We start from the raw sequence: 24,607 nt of genomic DNA, 5'->3' as shown, positions 1-24,607 counted from the left end.
AAATTTTAGGTTTCAAGTTATTTGAATTTGAATTAAGTGTCAAATTCCATATATTAAGTGTTTGATTACATAACAAGTTATGAATTTGAATCTGAAAGATTTCTGTCAAAGTCATAGGTGACGGGTGTTCACCCGTCACCTGTGACTTTCTTCATTGATCACTGGTTACAGATCATAGGTGACGAATTATATTGTTTATCTGTTACCTATGACTTATTATAAATGACGGGTGGTGATAATAGGTGACGGGTGACAGTCTTCACCCATCACCTATAACCTTATAGTATATATAGGCTGAGTCCTTACCCTCCTCCATGTCATTTTTCCTAAGTCCTAAGTCCTAACCCTAACTCGTCCCCAAGCCGCCTCTGATCCCAGGAGCCCGCCGCCATCGCCACTGCCTCGTCAGACCAGGAGCCAACCATCATCGCCACCGTCTCGTCGGACTAGGAGCATGTCGCCTATGCCACCGTCGTCCCAGAGGAGGAGGAGGAGGAGGAGGAGGCCGCCCATGCCGCCATTGCCCCCACCGACGAGTAGGAGGACCAAGAGCCCAGCGCCGTCGCCTTCCTCTGTGCATCGCCATCCACCTCGTCGCCGTAATCCCAGAGGAGGAGGTGGAGGTGGAGGTGGCTGCCTACGCCGCTGTCGACCCCATGGAGGAGGACCAGTAGGAGCCCGCGTCGTCATCAAAGATCTGAGCTAGGAGCTCCCCGACCTGCTGCTACTCCGGCTCTGACATGGCTGTTGTCGCCGTCACGCTGCTGTGCTACCGTGCCCTATGGTTTCCTTCCCTTTTCCCTAGTAGGATGCCTAGTGGCACTCCATGATGCATGCTATGATTGTGAGATTGTGATGTTTGTGGTACTTACTGTGATGTCTAGATGATTATGCTCAGTGTGATCATATTAGCAGCTAGTTGATGCCCTGATTAAACCCTACACTATACTAGCCGATAATCATATGAAACTTGATGACATAATACTGCTGAGAGCATCAATCCTAGTGTTGTGATGATCCTATAAAATATAAGCACAAACATTGCCTAATTTTTATGTTAAAACTATATGCAACAATAGTTGGTCCTTATTGTGATGTTTATGTGATGGTGCTGCCATTTTAGTTTTTCCATGTCATGAACACAAACGTTGCCTACGATCTAGAGCGCATTTACATCCATTGCATTTAAGTCCTTGAGTTTTTTCCATGTCATGACCATGTGCAATTGCTCAGATTATGAGTTCTGTAGAAGTAATTTTTAAAATAAGTTAGTTGTATTGGTGTCTTTATTAGTTGGATAGGATATTTGCATTAGCATCTTTATTAGTTTGGCAGTAATATTTTTAGGTGAAGTGTCCATTAAAAGAGGCATACTTGCATTGGATGAGGCAAGCGGTGACTAACCCAAAAAAAATGTATCTCTAAGCTAACTCTTGTATGTCTATCTACCTCTTGATGGACTTTGTAATCAGCATGATGATATGAGCTTATGCTTGCATGTAGTAAGATGTTTACCTTAATAAAATGAGCTGACCCATGTATGCTTGAGATGATCACACTACTGCTAAAAAATGCTACCCTGTTCTTAACATTTTCTTTCCTCTATTGAGAACATAATATACTACATTTCATCCTTGTTTCTCTCCTCTTCCATTTTAAATGATAGGAACATATAATCCTTGCTCTTGGCTAGCTAAGGATGATGTCTCAGCTTATAAATTCTAGATGTTTATAAATTCTTAGTTTTTTCTAGACAAATAATAAACTAGTGGTCAATTAAGTACCATGGGATAGAAGAGGATTGTCACCCCTAAGAAACCACAAGCACAAAGGATGCTCACACTAGAGGCTTCCTGTGCACAAGATGGGGTGGATAGGAGCCCAAGCCCGCACCCGTCCTCCTCCTCTGGCAGCAGTGAAAACCAGTATCAAAGCCTGAGCCCGGTTTCGTGCGAGCGGGAGAGCCGACGTCGGGCAAGTAGCTCCGAATACAATCCCGCCAAAGAGGTATTGATATGAGTCAATGCATTTTATACTTCTTGAATGGAGGAATATTTTTTGTTTATGTCAACTCTCATTGTTTTCTCTCTAGATGGAGGAAGCGCACTCTACAAGTTAGACAGTTGGTAGTGGTGTACGAGCTTGAAAGCTAAGGACACAAACACAGTGGCCAACGGCTAATGTTACTATCACGGGAATCGATATCGGTGGGCTGCCTACAGTTAAAAAGGCCTTGTATAGATTCCGGAGGGTCGTATGGCTCATTGCTCTGGAGAGGGTGCCAATAATGACTAAGTTCGATGACCTCAGTGACAAAGCGAAGAGGGACTTGTTCAATAATGTCGTCAAAGAATATCTGGTAACCTGAAAATATGAGCGAGCGTCAAATGATCGCCACAGTCAATGCAGCAATGAAAGCGATCTCCAAACTTCATCGAAACTTTAAGAGCCAGCTTGTTAATCGGTACTTGGCTAAAGGGGTGGCGCCCTTCAAGAGCTACAAGCACTTGAAAGAGAAAGATTGGGATTCTTTTGTGCAAATAAAGAACTCAAAGCAAGTCAAAAAGGAGAGTGAAGAGAAGAAGCAGTTTCGGGCTAGGAACAAGCATAACCATAGGACAGGAGCAATTGGATACGTGGGGAAAAGGACGATATGATAGATAGAGGATGAAAAGTTAGCCAAAGAAGACTGCAAGAATCCTTGGTTGCAATTTCCAGGACGATCACGGTCATATTTGCGTGCAAGGGGTGAGCTATCCGAAAGTAGAGAAATTACATTTAGAAACAGCAAAACCCAGTCAATTACAGACAAAGTAAAAGAAAAGGCAGTCAAAGCCAAAGTTCTTTCACCGGGGTCAGGGAACATGATGTTCTCTCAGCGGCACTGGGAAACCTGGAGCACCTAGGTCAAGTGCGAGGTATATCTAGTTACCAGTGTTGGAAATATAGTTTTCCTGAAGACCTCATAATGTATAAGAAGGGGAAGAGGTTGGGTGTAGTGGACATATATTGATTAACATAGGACATCACCCAAAAAGTTTACACAAACATCATGCAAACACTTGTAGCACAAGGAATAGAGATTTTCATCCTAGAGGAAGCTAGTTCCAAAACTGCACGAAAGAGTAGTTGCGCCTCCAAGAAGGTCGATCAACCACTCGCTGTCATAACTGAGCCAGATACAATTGACCTGCTAGAAGGGACCATGCCATGCAGCCTTGTAAGCAGGACTGGCGGGTATTACATCAAGGTTACAAGAGACCAGGTGCTTACAGATGTCCATATCTTACATACGGTCTCGATACGTGCTGGCTATACCGTGGTTACGGTGGACATGGTACATAGCAATACCACCGATCACGTATTAGAGCTCCCCCCCCCCCCCAATGATGAAGTCACAACTCTGGGTGAAGCTCTTCGTCAAAGGATCCAGTGAAAGAGGGGTGACATCGTAGTTTCCAGTGTATCCCAGTCTGGATGAGCTCAAGTGCACCACCGCCATCACACCCCTCACTTCCAAAGAACCTCCTCCAGAGAAGCCAACTTCACTGCCTTCTCCTCCGCATCTGGCAGCCTCGCTTCCAGCTCCAATTCCATCTCCCCCAAAGAGCCCAAAGAAGAAGGAAAAAGGGACCCGGGAAGAAAAGCTCTAAGAAGCACCTGCCGAAGAGGTCGAAGGACATTGTACCAACAAAGAAGTCCACAAACATTGGAGCAGCATGGACTAGTGTCAACATGAAATTCTAATATGAAAAGCCCTTGATGACAATAGATGACCTAACAAGTGCAGGACAAGCATGTGTTGACATGCATAATTACTACATGCAGACTTCTAGATACATCAAGGCTCAAATCAATAGTTGTACGGTACAAATGATGACACTTCTTAACTGAAGACGGCTACTTCCTTATAGGTTTTAATAACTTATATGACATCTTCAACTTTGATGCCATGGACGTATCGCTATTATGGATCTTCACATTATAAGTCTCTTAAAACTAGACATTCATTAATTAATACCACTAAGTCTTGAATCTAACTATATTCTTATCTGTAGACACATGATCAAAAAAACAAAGAAGAACAAGGAGCTCATCGGGTTTCTTAACCCTAAGGCCATTACAATCTCAGTCATCTAACTTCATAGCGACTACGCTTTGGATTATGTTGCCAGAGCAATGCAACAATATTTTAAAATAGACTACATATTGGGCACACACAATATCGGTGGCCATTGGACGTTACTGGTCATTTGCCTTAAGTGAAACTTGGTGTGGTACATCAACTCATCAATACCAGTAGGACCAAAAGGCAAGCCTAGAGAGTATGATTACATTACTGTAAAAGGACTTCTCGACATATAAGTTTTGCCTAATTTAGTTTACATATTTAACTTTTCTAACGTTCAAATATTTCCTAATCGATCACTCTTTATGCAGGACTTTTCACAAATACCTTCGAGCTGATCTTGACTACAACGCAAAAAATGACCGCAGACTGATACACAAGACCGGGTTCACAATAAATGCTACCAAATAGATTATCAAATGCTCTCTTTTGCTGTTTTTTCCTTTTGATCTAACAGTAAATTTTCTTATCAGCAGTGCCATCAACAACCACCAGGCAATACCTACTGTCTATGTTACGTGGAACATGCTTCTCACGATCTGAGCAAAGGATATGAAATCCCTTGATGTAATTTCAATACAAGATTATTCGTAACTAATTTTAGTAATTAGATTAATTCTATTATAACATGACATTAGTGACACGTCAAATTATGTAGGACTTTTCAGCTTGTTTTTTCGACGACAATGCACTCTCGGAGATTCGATAACGGATCACCGAGTTCATGATGTTTGAAGTCATCAACTCACACGGTGAGCTGCACTATAGAAACCTATGTTGTGAGGTCTTATGTAATATGAATTGATTGGAACTTTGTAACATTTGTGATCTATGATGAATTGATTGAAACTTTGTAACATTTACGATTCTATGATGAAGTGAGTTCTTATATATGTGTGCTTGTTGATATGGATTTGGATATATTGTAGTTGTTTGTAGGGAGAAGATAGGTGTCAAATCCTGACTATGCTTCAGGATGCAGCTAAAAAATAGTACAATCTTGCAGAATAACCTACACATAAGTGACATGTAACATCTTTACTCATTATGTGAAAATATAAATGCCAGGTGAAAAGATTACCTATCACTTATATCTTTCTGCCAAGCACATAGGAGATGCACGTTAGTGACAGGTCATGGTTACGACCCGTCACCTATGATCTTATTTGCGACGGGTTCTTACCCATCAGTTATAACTAGTCATCAGTGACACGTTCGGGGTGACGAGTGCGGGACTTATCACCCATGACAGTTATCATCCGTCACCTATGACCTTTTTTCATATAGTAAAATAGAAACTTAGTTCAACATATCTAAATATATATAACCAACTAAACACTCTCTTTTTTTCAACAAATATGACTCCACAACCTACTTACCCTTAGCCTGCATATATAGTCCATATGATTAAGATCCTACTGGCAACCAATCATGCCATTAGTATCTAGTAGTAGGGACTCTAGGGTGGAAATTTTAGATTTTGGCTCTTTAAAAAATAAATCTACTCATGGACCTATATGGGAAAATAATGTCTAAAAATATATAATATAGCGTCATGACTATTGACGTTATTGTTAAATAGTACGATGTTGTGGCAATTGATGTTGTGGTAATCGTCACATATGATATTGAAAATTCAACATAAAGATCATATTGCTATCTCGGCGTCAATTGTCATGTGTCGTGCTATTCAATCATGATGCCAAATATCATAGTGTCGTGAAAAAGGTTTATTTTCAGAATTTATTTGTGCAAAGATCTTTTTGTAGAATATATTTTTAAAAAGGGTCAAAATATAAAAATTCCACGACCGTAGGAGATCTAGTTCCACCTATATAGGCGTGACCGTGAGAAGGGGATGATGGGAGGAATAATTTGTTTAATTGTTCCCGGCCGGCGGCGGCGGGCCTCCACCGGCCGAAAGTGACAAACCGGTGATCCGAGAATATGATGCTCCATGTCCCGCGCGTGCATGATTTGCCCACTCGACGACAAAGCTGCATTCTGCTACAGCTAGTGGTCACTCGCCTGCTCGAACCGACGGCCCCGATTCATCCAGCGTCGATCATGCATACCAACTACTGGCGCGGATCGAGCTAGCTCGGCGAGTGGCTGACGCCCAGCAGGCAGTAACCGGAGGCCATGCAGGCGAGTGGATGGAATGGGCGGCGACACGACACCATGCAGATGCAGTGGGAACTCGCGCGCGAACCGGCCACCGGCGGTGGACACGAGTGGACCACGACCGTCGTCACCGCCCCTGCCACAGGACTGAATTGAAAGAAGCATGGAGCGGGCTGATCGATCATTGTTGACCTAGGATGTTCGATTGTACCCAAGTGGGCCCGGCGTCGATCTCCGGCGTGCGGTTTCGTGGTCCCACATGGCCGGCGGCCAGCAAGTTTATTTGGTCCGGGAAGAAGAAGGCTAGGAATATGATGGAATAATCTCGGTGAAAAACTACAGCCGAAAACCGAAAATGTTTTTATTGGAGAGGCTAGATCCGAATGAGACTCAATAGACTTGGGCAGGGCCCGTTGATTTCATTAGGCCTCAGCGCATGGCCCATGGTTAAAAAAAAATACATATCTTAAATCTCAAACGCCTCAAATCGAGATCTACGTCTCAGATGATAGTGTGAACGTTCATTTTTTTTGCCGCTAGGTTTCCTCTAACGAGATTCTCTATCTCTAGACTTAGATGGAGATCGGTGGACAACAAGAGGTTAACACGAGACAAGACGGCCAGGCGGTAGTGGGCAACGGTGACCCGTTGCTGGGACAGAGGAGCTCTAAAATAGAGAGATTAGTACAGCGGTGGGCTGTGAGTGTAGATCTGATAGTGGGGTGTTGTCGAAGATAAAGGGAGGAGGGCGGGGCAGGGGAGCACGAGGTCCATCAAGAGGAGCAAGGCAGGGTGCAATCTGTTTCTGTCCATCGGGAGTTGAATTTAGTGGCTCGCTTGAAAAAAATATGAAAAATTGAAATATAGTATCGCCTTAAAAAAAATACTTCCCAGACTAACTACGGCAAGAGTAAGCGGCCTATTATACAAAAAGGATTCTTTTTCGGTTGATCCAATAGTTTGTTTGGGCCAGGTTACCACTTGCAATGGCTGTGCCATGTGCCCATGTCATTCGTGATTTGTTCATCCCAATGACTCGCGAATCTACGGCTTATTCGTACTTTTTTAATAACGGAAATACAACTCTTAACCTCTACGGCCCATTCGTACTGGCAAGTGACAAGCTCATATGTTTTCTCTGATCCGACGATTCTAGAAGCGCTAGCGTGCAAAGAAGCATTATGTCTGGCTGTTGGCATCAACGCAATAGGAGTCTGTGTGGCTTCAGACTGCATCGAGACAGTGAGAAGTATATTACTTCCACCGTTTTTTAATACTAGTCACTTTTGACTATTTTATTTATTTTCAAATACTTATCACTTTACGTTTTTTGACGTAATTTCTAAGAGTATTTTTATCATTTCACATTTAAAATTTGTACTATTTTTGATGTGTCTTGTATGCGTGTTTGATCAAAAGTAACAGGTATTAAAAAATAGAGTGAGTAGATACTAGGGGCAAGTTCTTGATGGCTATAAGACCATCTCTAATTATATTTTCTTCATTTTATTTTCTTTTTTATTCTTTTTTTCGTTCCCATTCTCTTTATTTTCTCTCATCTATAACAGCTTTCCTTCGAGTGGAATCGTGAAAGGAAGAAGAGAGATTTCCGTTCTAGAGATAATGACCTTAGAAATCTCTTCGTGACGGGAACCGTAAAGGGAAGCCATTGCAGTGCTAAAGGGAACGAAAATTCCTTCACGACGGAAATCTAAACCGTGAAGGAAAACCCTTAACCATGATCTAACTGAGATACGCCATGAAAGACGGGAGGCAAATACAGATGCTCACAATTTTGCTAAGTTTGCATGTTCTTCAGATGGAGGCCGTCATGTTTGGCTTCTTCATCCAATGTTTTATTGGCATGCATGTAAATTCTATAAGTGATGAATAAAATCTTCCGGCTTTGTCTAAAAAAAAGCTCATCTATTTTCTTTGTCTAAAAAAAGAAGAGCTCATTTGTTTTCTTTTTCATCCTACAGAGATGATGCACGTCAGTAATGCTGTTACTGGAACAGAAGACTCGTCATCTTTGATGTTTCGTTAGTCAAGTATCTCGACATGCATGCATGTACGGGACGTAGTGGCTGGGGGCACCCAAGCACGGATTTCAAGTTTGGACAAGCAAACTTATGGACTCCGGTAATTCTCTCTCGCCGCCGGCATTTTACGAGTACGGGAAACCGATTCGGCGTCAGTTCAATGGTTCATCCCCACCATCGTTTGTTTGTTCCCCTTCCAACTTCTTCTCTCTCGTGTAGAGCGCCTCAGGGTGGCCGCCCGCTTGTCCCAAAAATCCTAGGTAAATTTGTGTTTTCAGGTTGAATTTCCGAGTTAATGGAACAGTTACATATTCAAGATACCGATGCAAAGTTTAGTTTTCAAGTCCAACGCTGAATTTCAATTTCAAAGCTGAGAACCATGTTCTAGGTTTCCACTTTTCTCAGTTCAAAGTTGATTTTTTAGGGTAAAAGGAGATAATGTTTTGTTGGAAGTAATACTATTCGACTTCGGAGCTATAATTTTGGCTGGATACATGATTTCAATGTCGAAGACTTTCCAAATTGAAACTTAAGGTTCATGGATAAAGGTTTGAGTGCCCGCAGAGATATCCGCACGTCAGCCATCTCGTATCAGTAAAAGCTTCAATCAAGCCTAGGCGAGAGCACAACTCCAACCAATATAATGCTAGGCCCGTCCTTGTTTAGGATGTTTGGCAAGCAATGAAGCAACTGGAAGGGGCATGTGAATTAGAGTCGAGAGTTGGCGGAGGGAATTAACATGTGAGTTGGATTTTTTTTATCTTAATCCCTAATTTGGCTTGTGATGGGAATTAAAAGAGGGATTTTAAGAGGGAATTCTTACCCACCTTTTGTTGTGTGGGCTTGGGAGTGGAAAATTGTAACATAAGTTGTAATGAACAGTGAATATGCATTCATATAATTCTCACCGAATTACCACCCTTCCACAGGGTTTTAAATAGTGGAGGTAGCCTCTCAAATCCCCTTCCTCCCCCTACTAAAATTCCATGCAAACTAACAAATCAAGAGATTTTAAAGCCTGCATCTCTAAACTCTCATCCTGATGAGGATTTTATAATTAATAATTAAGGATTTACTAAAAATATTGTATATCCAGATGATGGAGTATCATCCTACACGTATCTATTACCTTATATGGTAGGTTTCATAACCTTCATAAGATAAATAAGATATGTGTAAATATTTCATATAGTTTTTCACATTTCACATAGAAACTATCTTCGAATCAGGAAAGAAAACTTCAGATAATACAATACGGAAATGTTACACTAGAGACTCCGAGTATGTTATGCATCCCTAACTCGACTATATAGGGAGAAGATATGGTACATCAAGAGAGGGTCAGAATGACGAAACAGAGTCAAATAGACAAGCTATAGATTCGAAACATAAACAACCTATTGAGATCCACAACAGATTCAAGTCACGATTAGATTCATCCGATAAGAACTTTAGAATTTAGAACACAAGAGAACTCGTCGAGATTCATACAGTAAATCTAGACATACCATCATTACAATTATCTTCTCCTGAGGTTAATCAAGGCAGCATAAGATACAGGGTTATTATCTTTAGGGAGATCCAAACGTGTCTAAAATCTCATCTCCTACTTTTTGATACGCACCATTGATAAATAAATATCTATACTTTAAATAAATATTTACATAATCGATTTAACTAATCATTGACATACTCCCTTCTACCACTTCCCTCCAGGTAAACGTAGGCGTGCCTGGCATGTGACGGGAACAGGAATTAGAGTTGGAGGAGGGATTAAGAATGAAAGTTTGACTTTTAGTCCTAGTCCCTTGTTTGACTTCAGATGGGAGTTAAAAAGAGGAAGTTTAAAGGAAATGTTTTTTCACTGTTTGGTTATTAGATTTAGGAGTAAGGAATTAAAACATAAGTTATGATGAATGATGGAGATGTAATCATCTTCCACTAAACACACAAACTCCGACTGAATTACTATGAAGAAATTGGTGAGAATTCATCTCCAAACTCTCATTCTCCATCTCACCAAAACTCACACTCCCGTAAAAACAAATAAAAAGATTTTTAACCCCCTATCCTAAACTCCATTCCCTCTTACCAATTACCCCAACCAAATGCACCCTATTGCGCATATAACAAGAAGTTAGTTCATTCCACCGATCCTTTATTTGGATGGCTTTGGTAACATTTTGGTCCCAATTTGCTCAATAGATGATTGCCTAAACAATTAAATATCTATATCTATATGCCTATATAATTCGCTAATATTGGTAGATCCATACGATCTCAACCATCCATCCGAATTGATCAAATGGTCACTGTTTAAAGTTGGATCCCATTTTTCTTTCAAAAATACTTTCAATCACCTAGTTTTTGCCTTCCATATTAGACGTCTACTTCCATCTGGTAATTCATCTCATTCCACTTCAATCGATGCACGGTTCTCTCACGAAAAAGGCTTTGAGATATTGCATGGTGCCTTCGATCTTGATGAGCGACGAGGCGACCACAGCTAGTAGGTCGTGATCTAGAAAGGGGAAAAGTTACGATCTTTCTTGTGTGTTCATCGTTTGATTGATTGGTTCACCAATTGGATGATCGAGGCCATCAAAGAGTACCACGGCGAGGATCCACTCCAACCTTGGCTAGAGTAAGCATCTCTCAATCCCCTTCTCTTCCTTTGCTTTGGTTTCTTGGTTCGTAGTAGCTACTTGAGCTGAAACATTGGTATTTCTTTGGTTCTTACAAGCTGTTATTCTCCGCTTCGTCCACTACAGGGATTGATAATGTCTTAAGATGAGTGAATTAAGACATCTAAAATTAATCAGCTCTAAAAACTTCTCAAGATAAATCTATATCAATTTTTATCTAAATGTTCTTTAGATTAATCTAATGTGTGTACTCTATCGTTCAAAAAGTTTTGCAACATATAACCAAACCTAGCAAACTACTCTAGAAAGGTAAACATGCAAAGGTAGATTGCAAGTACGTAAATACGGAAATATAAAGATGGTAGAAAGAGCAAACTTGGCATAAGAGATTTTTATTCTGTTATATTGATGGTATAAAAGGCACTCCTAGTTTACATTGGAGTAGCCACCTAGACTATAGCTCCCAGATAGCACCCGGTCACGACCCTTGAGCCACCTTGACATCAAGTTGATTGAGCCACTAAGCCATCAAGTCAATACCTCACCATAAACCTCTCTTTTAGTCACTTGATGTCATCTTCACTTCGAAGCTTGAGCCACCAAGGCAAGTGTAACATCCTGCGTTTTAGCATATTAGAAAATAGCAAAATTCACTCATGTTTAATTTTTTTTCTAATTATTAAACCTATATAAAATCAAGAAAATATATATTTAAATATATATATATATATACCTATATGTGTGTATTCAAATATATTATTTTGGCTAAGTATTCCAGAGAGCACCAAATTAATTTCTAAATTGATCCATGCATAAACTGAGTCATATGCATTTTGGTGTAATGGTTTTTATGGTTCTTTGAGTGGAGATTTGAATTTGAACCTCTTTCAAATTCAAATATATTTCTTGGATTCAATTCTTTTGAATTCAAACCACTCTCAAATATTGAGGCTTCCAATTCAAATTGTTTTCCTAATTCAAATACTTGTATTTGGATTAATGCCAAATCCAATTTCAGATCCAAATTCAAATACTCCTATTTGAATTTAATCCCAAATATCTCAAATCTAGACTCTTTCAAATCATCATCAATTTCGTATCCGAATACAATTCGAATCATTCGAGATTTATTCGAATACTTTCCAATTTGATCCTTTTGCAATTCATTTCAATACAATCCAATTCAAATCAAAGTTCAAGTTCGAATCTTCCTTCCAAAGTCATGACAATTTTCAGATTCAAATACAATTTGAATTAACCAATCCAATTCAAGTCATTTATTCGAATCATCCAAATCCGATCCAATTCAAATTACTCAATTTGAATTATTATAAATTCATTTCAAATTCAAATACATCATATGAATTTAATATTCAAATGCTCTCTCTAGATCTTTTATCCTCTCTCCTTAGATCTTTTCTCATCTCTCACACTCTCTCTCATCTGTCTCTCTCTCCTCTAATCTTTCACCAGGAAGCAAAAGCAAACCATCTCTTCTCATCTCTTCCTCCCTGTAAAAGATCACACCCACAAGCATACATACATGCATACTACACACAGCGGCGGCGGCAACACACATCCAAACCAAATAATTTAGATTTTGTTTTGGTGATCTGTGTAGTGCCCGTTGTGATGTTTCTGATCTAAGGTGGTGGGTGGATGATAGGGCTGTGATATGGATTTCCGGGAACTAGCGAGAGAGTGCTTAATTTGAGGAATTCAAAGTTACCACGTGTAATTGTTTGCTGTTTAGTGTATTTTTACTGTTTGCTGTTTAGTGTATTTTTACTGTTTGCTGTTTAGTGTACTTTTACATTAGAAATCGGGGTATGATAGTTCGCATTGGCTTGATTGACAGCAATGGAAGCTAGTAATTCAGCATAGGATTGCTTTTTAACTGGGAATTCTCTTATCATATGCTCCACTTGTTGATTGAAATAATTTTTCCTCGCAAAGGTTATAGTTAGTATGTCACTGAACTTGATTATTAGATCGTGTAACGAGTTGAGTGACCTCAGTAACCTATGTAGTGAATCCGAGCGAGTGCGAGTACTAGCGTACGAGGAGGATTGAGCGGATGGTGGTTGGCATGAGCTTACAGAGGTAATATTGTGCTTTGTCACTAGCGGTGCAATAGGCATATTTTAATTTTACTAGTTGAATGCCCGTGCGTTGCAACGGGTGTCAAAAATTTAGACATGACAACATAAGCATGAAGGTAGAACTATAGTACAAGATCCATAATCAGAAAGGATGTGGCAACAATGTTCTAAAGAGATGGTTCCAATAGGTGCATGATATAGGAATAAACCTTCAAATCATAACATTGTATGTGATGCTGCATGATAGAAAGTACAACAAACGATAAAAACTATATTAGCACTCAAACTATATTAGCACTCAATCATGGGTACATAAATTACGATCGAATTAAATTTTTTTTCATCTTATGCTTGGGAGGATGCCCTTTTGCAAAGACCATGTAGTTACATTAATTAAATACCCTGATCAAGAACAAGGTGAATTTTTTTTTCTTTGCAGTTACGACATGTAATTAAAGCATCGCGGTTCCTAATTTTAGACTGCCAGTGGAATCCTATCTAGGTGGAGACGGCAATATAGCAGTAGTGTGTGGTATTGGAATTATAATTCTGTCAACAGATCTCTATTGCCATTGCCAGACAAAATCTGTAGAGATGCAACTTGTTTATGCGATCTCTCAAATCATAGATGTTATCAATGTCAAATTGTTGTTGCAATCTCTCAAATCACGCTCAAAGTCAAGCCTCTAATCAAGATTGATCTAATCGGACGCGCAACCATCGAAGATCTTATTGCAATAGCTGAACAGTGATCACTAAATATCAAGCATTCCAGCAAGCAATGAATTTAGCTACCAGTGTTGGATCGGAAAAATTATTCTATTGCATACTAACAGCATCAAAGTAGGATTAAAAAAACATTTGTATAACAATCTTCAGATAGCTAAACAAACCCTATTATGTGTGCTAAACATGCAAGGGAGGAGACCTGCACAAATGAAAATAAGTAAAATTAGATGGATAGAATTCAAAAAAAGCAAATCATGATTATGTAGAGTATAAATGACAAATATGCCACAAATACCTCGTATATGCCGTAAGGACCTCTCTGTAAACGATGTTCATCGTGTACGTACCACTTTGCTTTGAGCACTTCTTTTTTTTTTTGTCATTAGACGGGACGGCGAGGACCCTGATGTTCGCTCTGGCGGTGGCTCTTGATAGCGCGACGTATAACTGACCGTGAGAGAACACCGACTCGGGCAGGTAAATGCCGACATTGGGGATGGTCTGCCCCTGTGCCTTGTTGACTGTCATGGCGAAGCTGAGCCTGATAGGAAACTGCTTCCTCTTGAACTGGAATGGGAACATCTCATCATCAGAGGGACATAGGGGGATCCGAGGCAGAAAAACCCTCTTTCCAGCATGTTGCCCCAGCACAATCTCTGCATCGATGGCATTTCTCTGGGACCCCCGGACCACCAACCTCGTCCCATTGCAAAGTCCGTTCGCGGGGTCAATGTTCCTAAGTAATATGATAGGGCAGTTCATCTTTAGCTTCAGAACATGTGGAGGCAACCCGTTAGGTGTCAGCGAGTTAAGAAACTCAGGGGGGTAGTAGTTATGGGGATCGTCTTCTGCACGATCAAAGCTATGGTACACAACCTCGTCACCTCGGAAGCGACCGATCATCTTCATATTAATATTATCCACACAATCGTTCCGTGTGGACAAGATAGCTCTTGAGGTGATGTAGTTTGGATCCGACATATTATCATCCAGCATTGGAAAAACGTTATCTATAAGTTTATCCAGGTCAGTGTCCTCCCATGTATACGACACGCATATCTCATCAGGAAGACGCACGTCTCCATCACCATAGGCCACCTCGGTGCCACCACCGATGCGCAGTAGGTATTCCGCAAACCACGGGTCGCTCTGTGCCCTCATGTTGCGTACCAGCTTTAGATGACGCATGCAATCCCAAAGGTACGACCTACGCAGCGACGCATCGATTATCTGAGCCCTTGACCCCTTTCGGACAACAGGGAGGACCTGCCTAAAATCTCCACCGAACACAACCGTCTTCCCACCGAACGGCAGTTCTGGTCGGCTCATTATATCACGCATGCTGTTGTCCAAAGCCTCCACCGCCTGTCTCTTTGTCATGGAAGCCTCGTCCCAAATAATGAGACAAGCCGTCCGCAGAAGCTTGGCAATCCCACTCTGTTTTGTGAAGCTACAGAACGCACCATCGTCAATACTCAGCGGTATCTTGAAGCGCGAGTGCACAGTTCTTCCTCCAGGCATTATGGAAGCTGCAACACCAGACGCAGCTGTTGCCACAGCAATCTTATTATGCCCACGTATTGTTGCGAGCAACGCCTTGTACAGAAAAGTCTTCCCGGTGCCTCCAGGTCCATCCACAAAGAACACGCCGCCCTCGTCGCTATCAACAGCAGATAGAATCTCATCGTAGGCGGCCCTCTGCTCGGTGTTGAGGGAGTCCGACAGAGTTGCGTCCTCAACGTTGAGCTCGATGGTGGACTCCTCAAAGATCTCCCTGGGCACACCGTTGGCCGTGTCATGTGACTCATCGATCTCGGGAAGAGGGAATGACCTTATGTCCTTCCCCATTGATTGTAGCATATTCCTGATATCTATCAAAACCATCTGTTCTACAGCGACTGTGCATGAGTTATTGCGGCAATAGTCCTCCGACATTGGCTCCAGGTGCTTGTGTCAGAGTCCTCGCACGTCGCTGGGCTCACAGAATACCAGTATTGTTGCAAAGAGCCTTCGGAGCGATGGTGGCATCTGGAACAACTCGGCTTCCGTAAGGCACTCGTCCAGTGTGTTGTCTGCTTCGATCAGGCCCCTTCTCTCTGCAGCTTCACGAAAGGTCGGTAGGATCTCGCCGTCAACCATCCTTAGGTCATCGTAGGAGGTGGCACCAGACACGTGGTTTAGGAGAACCCGTAGATAGTAGCGTTCCCCCTCCGTCGGATGAGCTGACACGATTCTACCAACCTGTCCACCAGTTTCTCGAACCCTTCTTTGCCAGAATTTTTTTTTCTTGCCTTTCTGCCAAGTATACCACTCGGAGAAATCCCGGTACAAGATACCCCGCGCATGCTCATGTAATCTGTTCGCCTCAAAGTACTCTGTCAGCATTGACTTCTTAGCACCTTCACGGTTTACCACTTGCCGAATATCTTGGCCCTCTTGAAACGAAACCATGTGCATGTTTGGGAGATGAAGTTGCAGCTGCATCACAGGTGGCGAGTTCTTGCTCAATTCAAAACCGTATATCCTCCACAAGGCTTCCGGAGGGGTCACCCACCTCGCGTCTCTATACTGCCTGATCTCATCGATGTTGCCGTTGATGTCTGCCTTGTCAGCCTCGGTCACAGTCACAGAGGCCCGATCATGGCCCTTGTATATGTACTTGAATAAGTATTTAACGGCCTTTATGCTCGAGCACGCCTCAACATTAATGTGGCAGTTGAACAGCCGCAGAAGGTAAGGGTTGTAAGGGACGACCCACCTGTTATCCAGCAGGTGTTTTCGAACCATCGCACAGCGGCCATCTTCACGTCTCCGATACACCGGGTAGGAGTCCTTGCCTTGTAAGGTAGTCGCGTTGAAAGGACGCGGATAATGATTCTTGCATGACGGACGGTCCTTTGTGCATGGGCAATCGCGGTTTAGCACACCGCAAGGGCCATGCATCATATGCTTTACAACCATCTTGTACAGCTCTGGATACTTATGCTTCTCCGGGAGCTCGGTTGAGATGAGACAATCATACTGCTCGGGACATGTGAGCTTGTACCGCCCCAGCATGATGAGCAGGAAGTGGGCGTGCGGTAGGCCCCTCTTCTGGAACTCCACCACATAGACATATGCCTTCACCTTGCCAAGAATGTCCTTTTCAAGCAACTGTTTTTTTAGTTCCTCTAGCTTCGCCCTGAAAACACGCACAACGAGATCCGGACGATCCTGGGGTATCTGGCCAGGATAGAGTTCACGCGTGATCTCATCCCAGTTTGGGTTGCATGTCATTGTGAGGAAGACGTCTGGCTTCCCGTACTTCCGCACTAAAGCCATAGCATCCATGTACCGACGCCTCTTGTCTCGAGGTCCTCCAATAAATGACGTAGCCAGCACAGTCCGGTTTCCAATAGCGTCTGCTCTTCTCTCACCGGCATGCAAGCTGTCCACCAAGCCTTGGTACAGGTCCGCCCTTAACTCCTTCTGATGAGCCCATATGTAGTCCAGTCGTGAACTCTCGATCTTGATGTATGTGTCGACCGTGAATTGCTGAAAAAGATGCTTGCCAAACAACATTGAGTTGAATATCCCTGGCTGAATCTGGAATTTGTAGCAGTAGTAATCACGCACGGACACGCATAGCCTACCACCAGAATCTGAACAGAGCATATGATGTTAGAAGCTAGTGTTGTACATAAGAGAGTACAGTGCCAAGAATTGACCGTGCAAATACCATCTGTTGAGAACACTAACCTGGGTCTTCATCATTATTACCACGAGCTTTACGAGCCGCTCGAGCCGCGTTCACCTCATCGATGGACACACAACCTTTGGGATGTCGGTATGCCAGCCGAGTTCGCCTCTAGGGAAGAAGAGAGGGTATGACAGTGCATCGTAGCATCCATGATACGACCTAATGCCATATACTTCCCTGTTCTTCCCTTGCAGGATAACGCTATTCTCAAACTGCCTTCGGCGTTCGCTCCCCTCGACCCAAACAGCGGCCACCTCTGAAGTGGCCGGCACGTTATAAGTTCTCTGGTCCAACCTATGGTCAAGGTTCAGTGTCACACGATAGTCATCAAGGTCCTGAACCTGTCCCATACTCCGGAGTTGTTCAGAGTACGGGTTGCCACGCAGTATGCCAACCAGCTTTCTGATGACATCCTTGTCTTGCTGGTACTGCTCTTCGCGGCAGCGGTGATACCGAAGCTCTAGACTGGGATTATCATCGTAGAAGTAAAGCTCCAGGTGCTTGGGTTCCGAACCATCTCTACCGAATGACCGTATGTTATGGTACATTTGGCCGTGGGCACGAAACGTGTAGATACCATGTTTTCTCATATCAGTGGTCTCACTGTCAAGATGACAGTAAAGTGACGTGAATGAGAAATGACCATTGAAAAACCTAATGTTATCACGAAAGTGCCTAGCGTCAGCATCTGCACTCGACCAAAGCCTCATGAGCTCGGGTGGTGTATCTGTGGTGGATAATTTAATTTTTCCATTACGGCAGCAGAACCCCTTTGTCTCATGCTCAAACTTCTTTGCATTGCAATATTGGCAGTTTTCAACAGGCTTTAGCATGTACGTGGCTGGGGGTATATTGCTGTACACGTGGTCGTACGTATCAGGTACGCTAGAGATAGAGGCAGAGTCGTCGTCAGCTTGATCGAATTCGACATCCTCGTTGATATCCCTGTCTGAAGATATTTTTAGCATCATAGTTAGATAAGGCTATACAAGATATGGACACAAGATGAAAAATATCAAAAGTACCTTCACCACCGAACATGTAGCCCTCCTCATCTTCGGAGTCCTCCTCGAATATGACGCCATCATCATCACCTGTCACGGTAATATAAATTTTTATGAGGGTCTGAATTTCATTTGAAATATAAAATGAATACAGTCAAGGAAACTACCGTCGTCGTTAACTGGTGGCCGTGTTGGAGGTGTGGCGGCGTTGTTAGTATCAGGGGTTGCAGGGGTATCTTCTGTTAATACAACACGAGTACTGTACTTAAGGATCTATATTTTGTATTGGAATTTGGTGAAAGCTGAATGCAAGTACGAACATTACCGTTGTTAATGAGGATTGATTGTGTTGGAGGTTCTGAACCATTGATGTCTTCTGCGCATACAGTTGGACTTTCTTGTGTCAAGTCAGACCGTTTCTTTGTTGGCGTTTTTGCAAAGTGCTCGTTACGACGGGCTAACAATGCTTGCCTTTCTCCAGGTGTTACGCGTTGTATACGTGATCTTTGACTGGCAGCCATATTGGGAATCTCCACGTCCGGCATCTGATCACAAGCTGACTGGATGTAAATAGGGGTATCTGTGACCGCAGGAATCGACCAATCATGTGTGACTGTGGATCCATGTGGACCGGATGCATCCACAGTGAGTGGCACAACCTCAGGGACATACATTGGGTTCTGCATGGCAATGGAATCTTGGCTTAGAGTGTTGCGGCACAAATCTTTCAATGCTTTTTCGCGATCTCTCTTTGCTTGCTTGTCTTCGGGCGTCACATTTGCATAATGCACCCTCTGATGCATGCGCATTATTTCAATTTTTTCTGGGGTGTTGCGACGTAATGCGTATCTAGCCTTATCACGATCACGTCTTGCTTGTCTCTGCTCTGGTGTCATATTTGCATAACGTGCCCTATACCTTGCACGGCTTGCTTCGATTTGCTCTGTTGTTAGTTCTTGTCTGTGAGCAATTTCACAAGTACGCCGTGATTGTCTCGCATTAGAAGCACTCTTATTTCCTGGGATGAAATCACATGCCATTATAATAAATAGCTGAGCGCCCGTGCATTAATTGAATTCGAAAGTATGCATGATGTAGAACTTAGGTCAAGTGTATTTAAAGAAATATTTTTAATATATATATATATAAAAGAGATGTCTACGTAAGACGGCAAGGACAACAAGGGTCCAGCCTATAGAAGTATAACAGTCCACGCCAACAGAGGAACGAACAAGAAATAATAGCAGGACATTCAAGGTTTATACAGGATAACTCAAGGGACCATGTACGAACTTTAAGTATGCATGATGTAGAACTTAGGTCAAGTGTATTTAAGGGTCCAGCCTATAGAAGTATAACAGTCCACGCCAACAAAGGAACGAACAAGAAATAATAGCAGGACATTCAAGGTTTATACAGGATAACTCAAGGGACCATGTACGAATATTTTAAGTAGTGGAGATGTAAGAACCTAGATGTTGGCATGTGTCAAAACAAGTAAGAATATGAGTATTTGTTGAGCATGTGTTTCAAAGTTCTATCATTACAAGGCCCCACTTTTATATTTTGAGTGTGAATATGCAAATATAGAAGCAGATAACCATTCAATGTACCTAGAGACCCACTTGGAGTCTGAGTCAATTCCATTATATTGTCTAGGCCATGAATATCACCAGATGGTATAGTAAAGTCACCTGCACCATGTTCAACAAAACTTTAGACAACTTTACATGACTTCGCATTGAAATTTAAATACAAACCTGCATGAGCTAGGGATTCCCAATAACTACTCTCGCCAGGAGGCATATTTTCCTTGTTGCATGCGGTGGGTTGCTCAAAAAACGTCGACTTTGTCGTACCACTTATCGGCGTACATGACTCCGTAACAACATTGGGGATGCCTACAAACATAATGAACCAAAATTTGATGCACTAATTTGTTAAATCAAGTAGATATTATGCTTGCAAGTAATTTGTATGGGCACAACACCTCTTGCATTTGGAGTGCATCCTAGTTTGGGAAGCGCGGATTGCCCTGATCCCATTTGATCGTTCTGAAAAGTCACTGATTGATGCTTATCGACATCTACAAATGCGGCTTCAGCTTTCTTTCGCCGATATGCTTCACGACGCTTCTTTAGTATTTCATCTTTTTTCAGCACATACCAGTCCCTATCTCTTTGCCTCTTACGTTCTTTTGCATCTACGAGTGGTGGTTGTGTATCGGATGTCATAGATCCACCAACATTGCTATTGTTGTCACCAGCTAAAAAGGTACAACATGTAGTTAGTTATGGAGTATGAGACGGGATCTTTTCAAAGTAGTTGATCAACATTACCTGTGTTTGGGGTGTTGGTTAGGGCTTTGAATGGCGAACGACCACCGCCTCGTTTCGAAGACGCCATAGATCCACCAACATTGCTATTGTTGTCACCAGCTAAAAAGGTACAACATGTAGTTGATCAACATGTAGTTAGTTATGGAGTATGAGACGGGATCTTTTCAAAGTAGCTGATCAACATTACCTGTGTTTGGGGTGTTGGTTAGGTCCTTGAATGGCGAACGACCACCGCCTCGTTTCGAAGACGCTATCTGCTATGAAGACAACAAAGGACCAATATTCCATTACAAGGTATGTATACTGCCAAGTGGAAAAGGGGAAACCATTGAACACCTAAGATGCTAAAATAAACAAAAGAGAGCATCGACAGGAGATGCCTGTGATTTATTTGTGTTTGCTGCTAATTTCTAAACCATGGTAAAAATTGTATGCTTATTTTCCTTATAAACTTGTAGCTCTGTTTATAGCTAGTAGCATCAAAGCTGTATTTAGAAACCAGTAGAGACGCATTCAACTCATGCTGCAAATAGACTTATAGTAACTCATGTTAATCACATACACAAAACAGTAATGAAGGTAGAAAGTATGATTTTTGCCCTAAATAAGATAGTTTAGACTGATATAGAAAAAAAAATCAAATCTGCAGATCTGATAGCAGGTACAGGTTTCCTATGTTTACATGAATCAAGTAAATCACACTACTAATTACCTATACTTGCCGTCATTCATCAAGAACATCATAATAATAGGAATATGAAAACTGAAACGGCCGTCTGTGAAATGTCATCAGAACAATAATCTTGCTATTGGTGTCTAAGTCATATGTCCTGATGGTTTCAAATACATGCAGAACCGGCAAATTAAGGAAAAAAAATCACACAATTATAGAAAATTTCTAAATAACTAAATCAATCATCCAAGTGACTGGCGAATTTCAAAAGAGTTTATATTTCAGCAATAAATCAACAAAAAAGAAGATAGCAAAACAGACCAATTGCCCAAACAATTTAAGTAAATCCGAACTGTCACTCAGTCACAATTATAGAAAATTACCTTTTCTGGTATGATGCTCAATATCCCCTTTTTTCTAAAATTGAAACATCTTACTATTGTCTGGTCTGTATTATGTCAGAAAATAAGGAATCAGCAGCAGCAGACAGATTGAACGCATGAGCATATTCTGAATTTTCGATGCCCAAATCAAAAGAATTATGTAACACTGTCTTTATAAGTTCTCTGGCCTTCCAATTGCTACCAGACAGCAAGCATATGGAAGTTTGGAGAAAACGCCAACTTCACAGACACTCGCAACTGAATACCTAAAAGGGCTTACATACCAAAAGTTTGCAGATTAAGGAATGAAAAACACTTTCTTTCTGGAGCATCAGAGGTGAAAAATCACCCACATTTCTATATAGACTCAAAAGAGAACAACAATGTATCTGTTCTTTCTTCTTGAAAACCCAAAAGAGAACAAAGCATGTGGAAACAAATGAACTAAAGAGTTTGTATATTAGCCATCCAACTATCCGGATACCCAGGCATTGTAATACCACTAATATTGTCGAAATAGTGATTCTACAAACTAACCTTCTCCACAGTGTGTAGTGGCAAAAACATTTATCAAACAGGAAGCAAACCTAGCCTCTAACTCAAAACTCAACATACGGAGTGTTCAGCAAATATATTCGTATAACCAACAAACAATGGGCTACCTTAAATCAGGGATGCGATTCTAACTACTTTTATGTCTTTTTTCCCTAGAATTCGTCGCATCTACAAGAACTTCTGGATTACAGTAAATCAATGCCACCTAGCCTCCATCGTGATAATAGTATTTCCACCTTGTGCATCCAAGAACAGGATCCAGTTTACTTGCCTAAGGTACTTTCTCTCCTTAGTTGAACCATGCCAACAGAATTTGTGTAATCAAATAAGACATTAAAGCTTAGCTATCGGACAGTTATAAGAAAAACTGGAGACTGTAAAGAGATTTCTTATTTTTGGATGTCGAGTTAAAGATGCATAATTGGGACACTTTAATAATGATAATCTCAGGTTAACCTCTTCCATAGTTCGTAGACACTCCATATTTTTTTCTTAGAACTACAAAGTATGTTCTGTCTCATTTCGCAGGGATACCCAACTTACCAGAGGTGCATCCCGAGAAAAAAAAATTCAATCCAAAGAGAAAAAGGAAACTGTGCTAAAAATAAAGGTTTCTTACAGGTCATACAAAGTAGATCACCATCTCCATAACAATCAGAAAGTTACCTCTTTGTTGGTCCTTGCTAAGACATCCCCTTCTCCTTCCACACTTCCAATATTTCAGAAGGAATCTAAAAAGGCAGAAGGGAAACATTGAGGCATAAATGAAACGAAACACCAGATCAGGCAAATAGACATACAAACACCAGATGAACCTTCTGTCTAACAAGCTCGATGTGCATCAATGCTCAGTTACGTAAATGTAGCTATGAGAGAAAATGGCTATCCGGGTTCTGTTCATCTATATAGGAATATAATGAAAATGGTGGAATACACACAATTAATGAATAGAATCTCGAAACCAATCACTACCACAACCAGCCACTAAAGTTAAAGAACCAGGTTACACAAATTTGTCAAATGGCAAATCCAGACTGAACTCACTATAATTCGGTGTACAAAACCATAATCATCGCACATTTCATGAAAATATTGTAGCTTACATCAGAATCACTTCCGTTTCAGGTGTTAAGAAAAAAAAATCACACAAGATGGGCAAAAATTTCTATCAGGAATGAATTATAAGTATCTGTAAGCAGTACTACCACTACGAGATCACACATCCTAACAATTCATGATCAGATTGCCTAATTAGATTTCCAGCTTGATTCCAGAACAAACCGAACGGCAACGAAAAACTAAATTGCTGCCGAGAGAGAGATAGACCTGAATTCCTCTATGATCGCTGGTCACCAGAGGAGAGCTGGGATGAACAGATCGGATCAGAGGAGATGGTTTTCCTCGGGAGTGTCGGAGGCCTGGACGGATCACCACTCCGCACCCGTACAGAAGAGGCGGCGTGATTTGCTTCCGTGAAAGAACGCAGAGGGATCTACGTTGGTGCGAGGCTTCGAGACGAACCGACCGCCGGGCAGGGGAGCCGAGAGGAACTTGACCACCGAGAGGGGAAAGGGAAGGAAGAAGGCGAGAGGCTTCGGATGCACGTCGGCAGGGGATCTCTGTGCGCGCAGTGACGCCAGAATGGTGATGAGGATCACCGGGAGGCGGAGACCTGGCGTTAGAGGGGATCACAGCAGGAGGCCGTTGTGAGGCCGTCGGCTGCAGGCAGAGGATTCACTGAGCGGGGCGCCTCTGCCGGCTTACCCTCCCCGATCGCAGGCCACCGGCGGCAGGCAGAGGAGCCGTCTGCGCACGTGAGGGTGATCGAGCGAAATAAAAGGAAGGGGGCGTTAATTTGTTGCGGAAAAGAAAAGGATAGGGAAAGAAGGCACGGCGATAAAAAGGGACAGACGGAAAAACTTGAGAGCGGAAGAAAACATTGAGGTGGGAGGAAGGATTCTTACCTTTTTTTTTAAGTAGGAGAGATAAGTATGTGCCATATATGCAGGTTATTTAGCGTGTATTGTTTACGACACGCAAAACAAAAAAGAGAGTACTACATCTGTTCTCTTTTAGATATCGTTTTAGCCTTTGACAATAGGACATGATTACAATAAATTCTTTCGTACGTAGTATGTTTACA

At 41.9% G+C, this 24,607-nt stretch overlaps 3 protein-coding genes across 3 annotated transcripts; all 3 read right to left on the bottom strand.

Annotated features, from left to right (window-relative positions):
- Positions 1-13,887: 13,887 nt before the first annotated feature.
- On the bottom strand, positions 13,888-15,711 carry LOC133908507 (ATP-dependent DNA helicase PIF1-like). Its single transcript, XM_062350572.1, has 2 exons — positions 14,067-15,711; positions 13,888-13,970 (listed from the first exon to the last, which is right to left on the bottom strand). Exons 1-2 carry the CDS (start codon positions 15,704-15,706, stop codon positions 13,949-13,951), a joined length of 1,662 nt encoding a protein of 553 aa, XP_062206556.1. The 5' UTR covers positions 15,707-15,711; the 3' UTR covers positions 13,888-13,948.
- Positions 15,712-15,724: 13 nt separating this feature from the next.
- LOC133930909 (uncharacterized) lies at positions 15,725-17,332 on the bottom strand. Its single transcript, XM_062377688.1, has one exon. It carries the CDS (start codon positions 17,330-17,332, stop codon positions 15,725-15,727), a length of 1,608 nt encoding a protein of 535 aa, XP_062233672.1.
- Positions 17,333-17,419: 87 nt separating this feature from the next.
- Positions 17,420-24,366, bottom strand: LOC133908499 (uncharacterized). The gene is made up of 12 exons (XM_062350560.1): positions 23,791-24,366; positions 23,131-23,195; positions 21,910-21,974; positions 21,041-21,107; positions 20,854-20,952; positions 20,505-20,780; positions 20,275-20,415; positions 20,128-20,208; positions 18,840-19,532; positions 18,682-18,753; positions 18,536-18,604; positions 17,420-18,459 (listed from the first exon to the last, which is right to left on the bottom strand). The coding sequence occupies exons 5-12, from the start codon at positions 20,918-20,920 to the stop codon at positions 17,561-17,563; spliced, it is 2,298 nt and encodes a 765-aa protein (XP_062206544.1). The 5' UTR covers positions 20,921-20,952; positions 21,041-21,107; positions 21,910-21,974; positions 23,131-23,195; positions 23,791-24,366; the 3' UTR covers positions 17,420-17,560.
- Between the last annotated feature and the right edge of the window lie 241 nt (positions 24,367-24,607).

This window comes from Phragmites australis, chromosome 1 (genome assembly GCF_958298935.1).
Source record: "Phragmites australis chromosome 1, lpPhrAust1.1, whole genome shotgun sequence".
Classification (NCBI taxonomy): domain Eukaryota; kingdom Viridiplantae; phylum Streptophyta; class Magnoliopsida; order Poales; family Poaceae; genus Phragmites; species Phragmites australis.
Note: the sequence above shows the minus strand (reverse complement) of the source record. Positions and strands in the feature narration are given on the sequence as shown.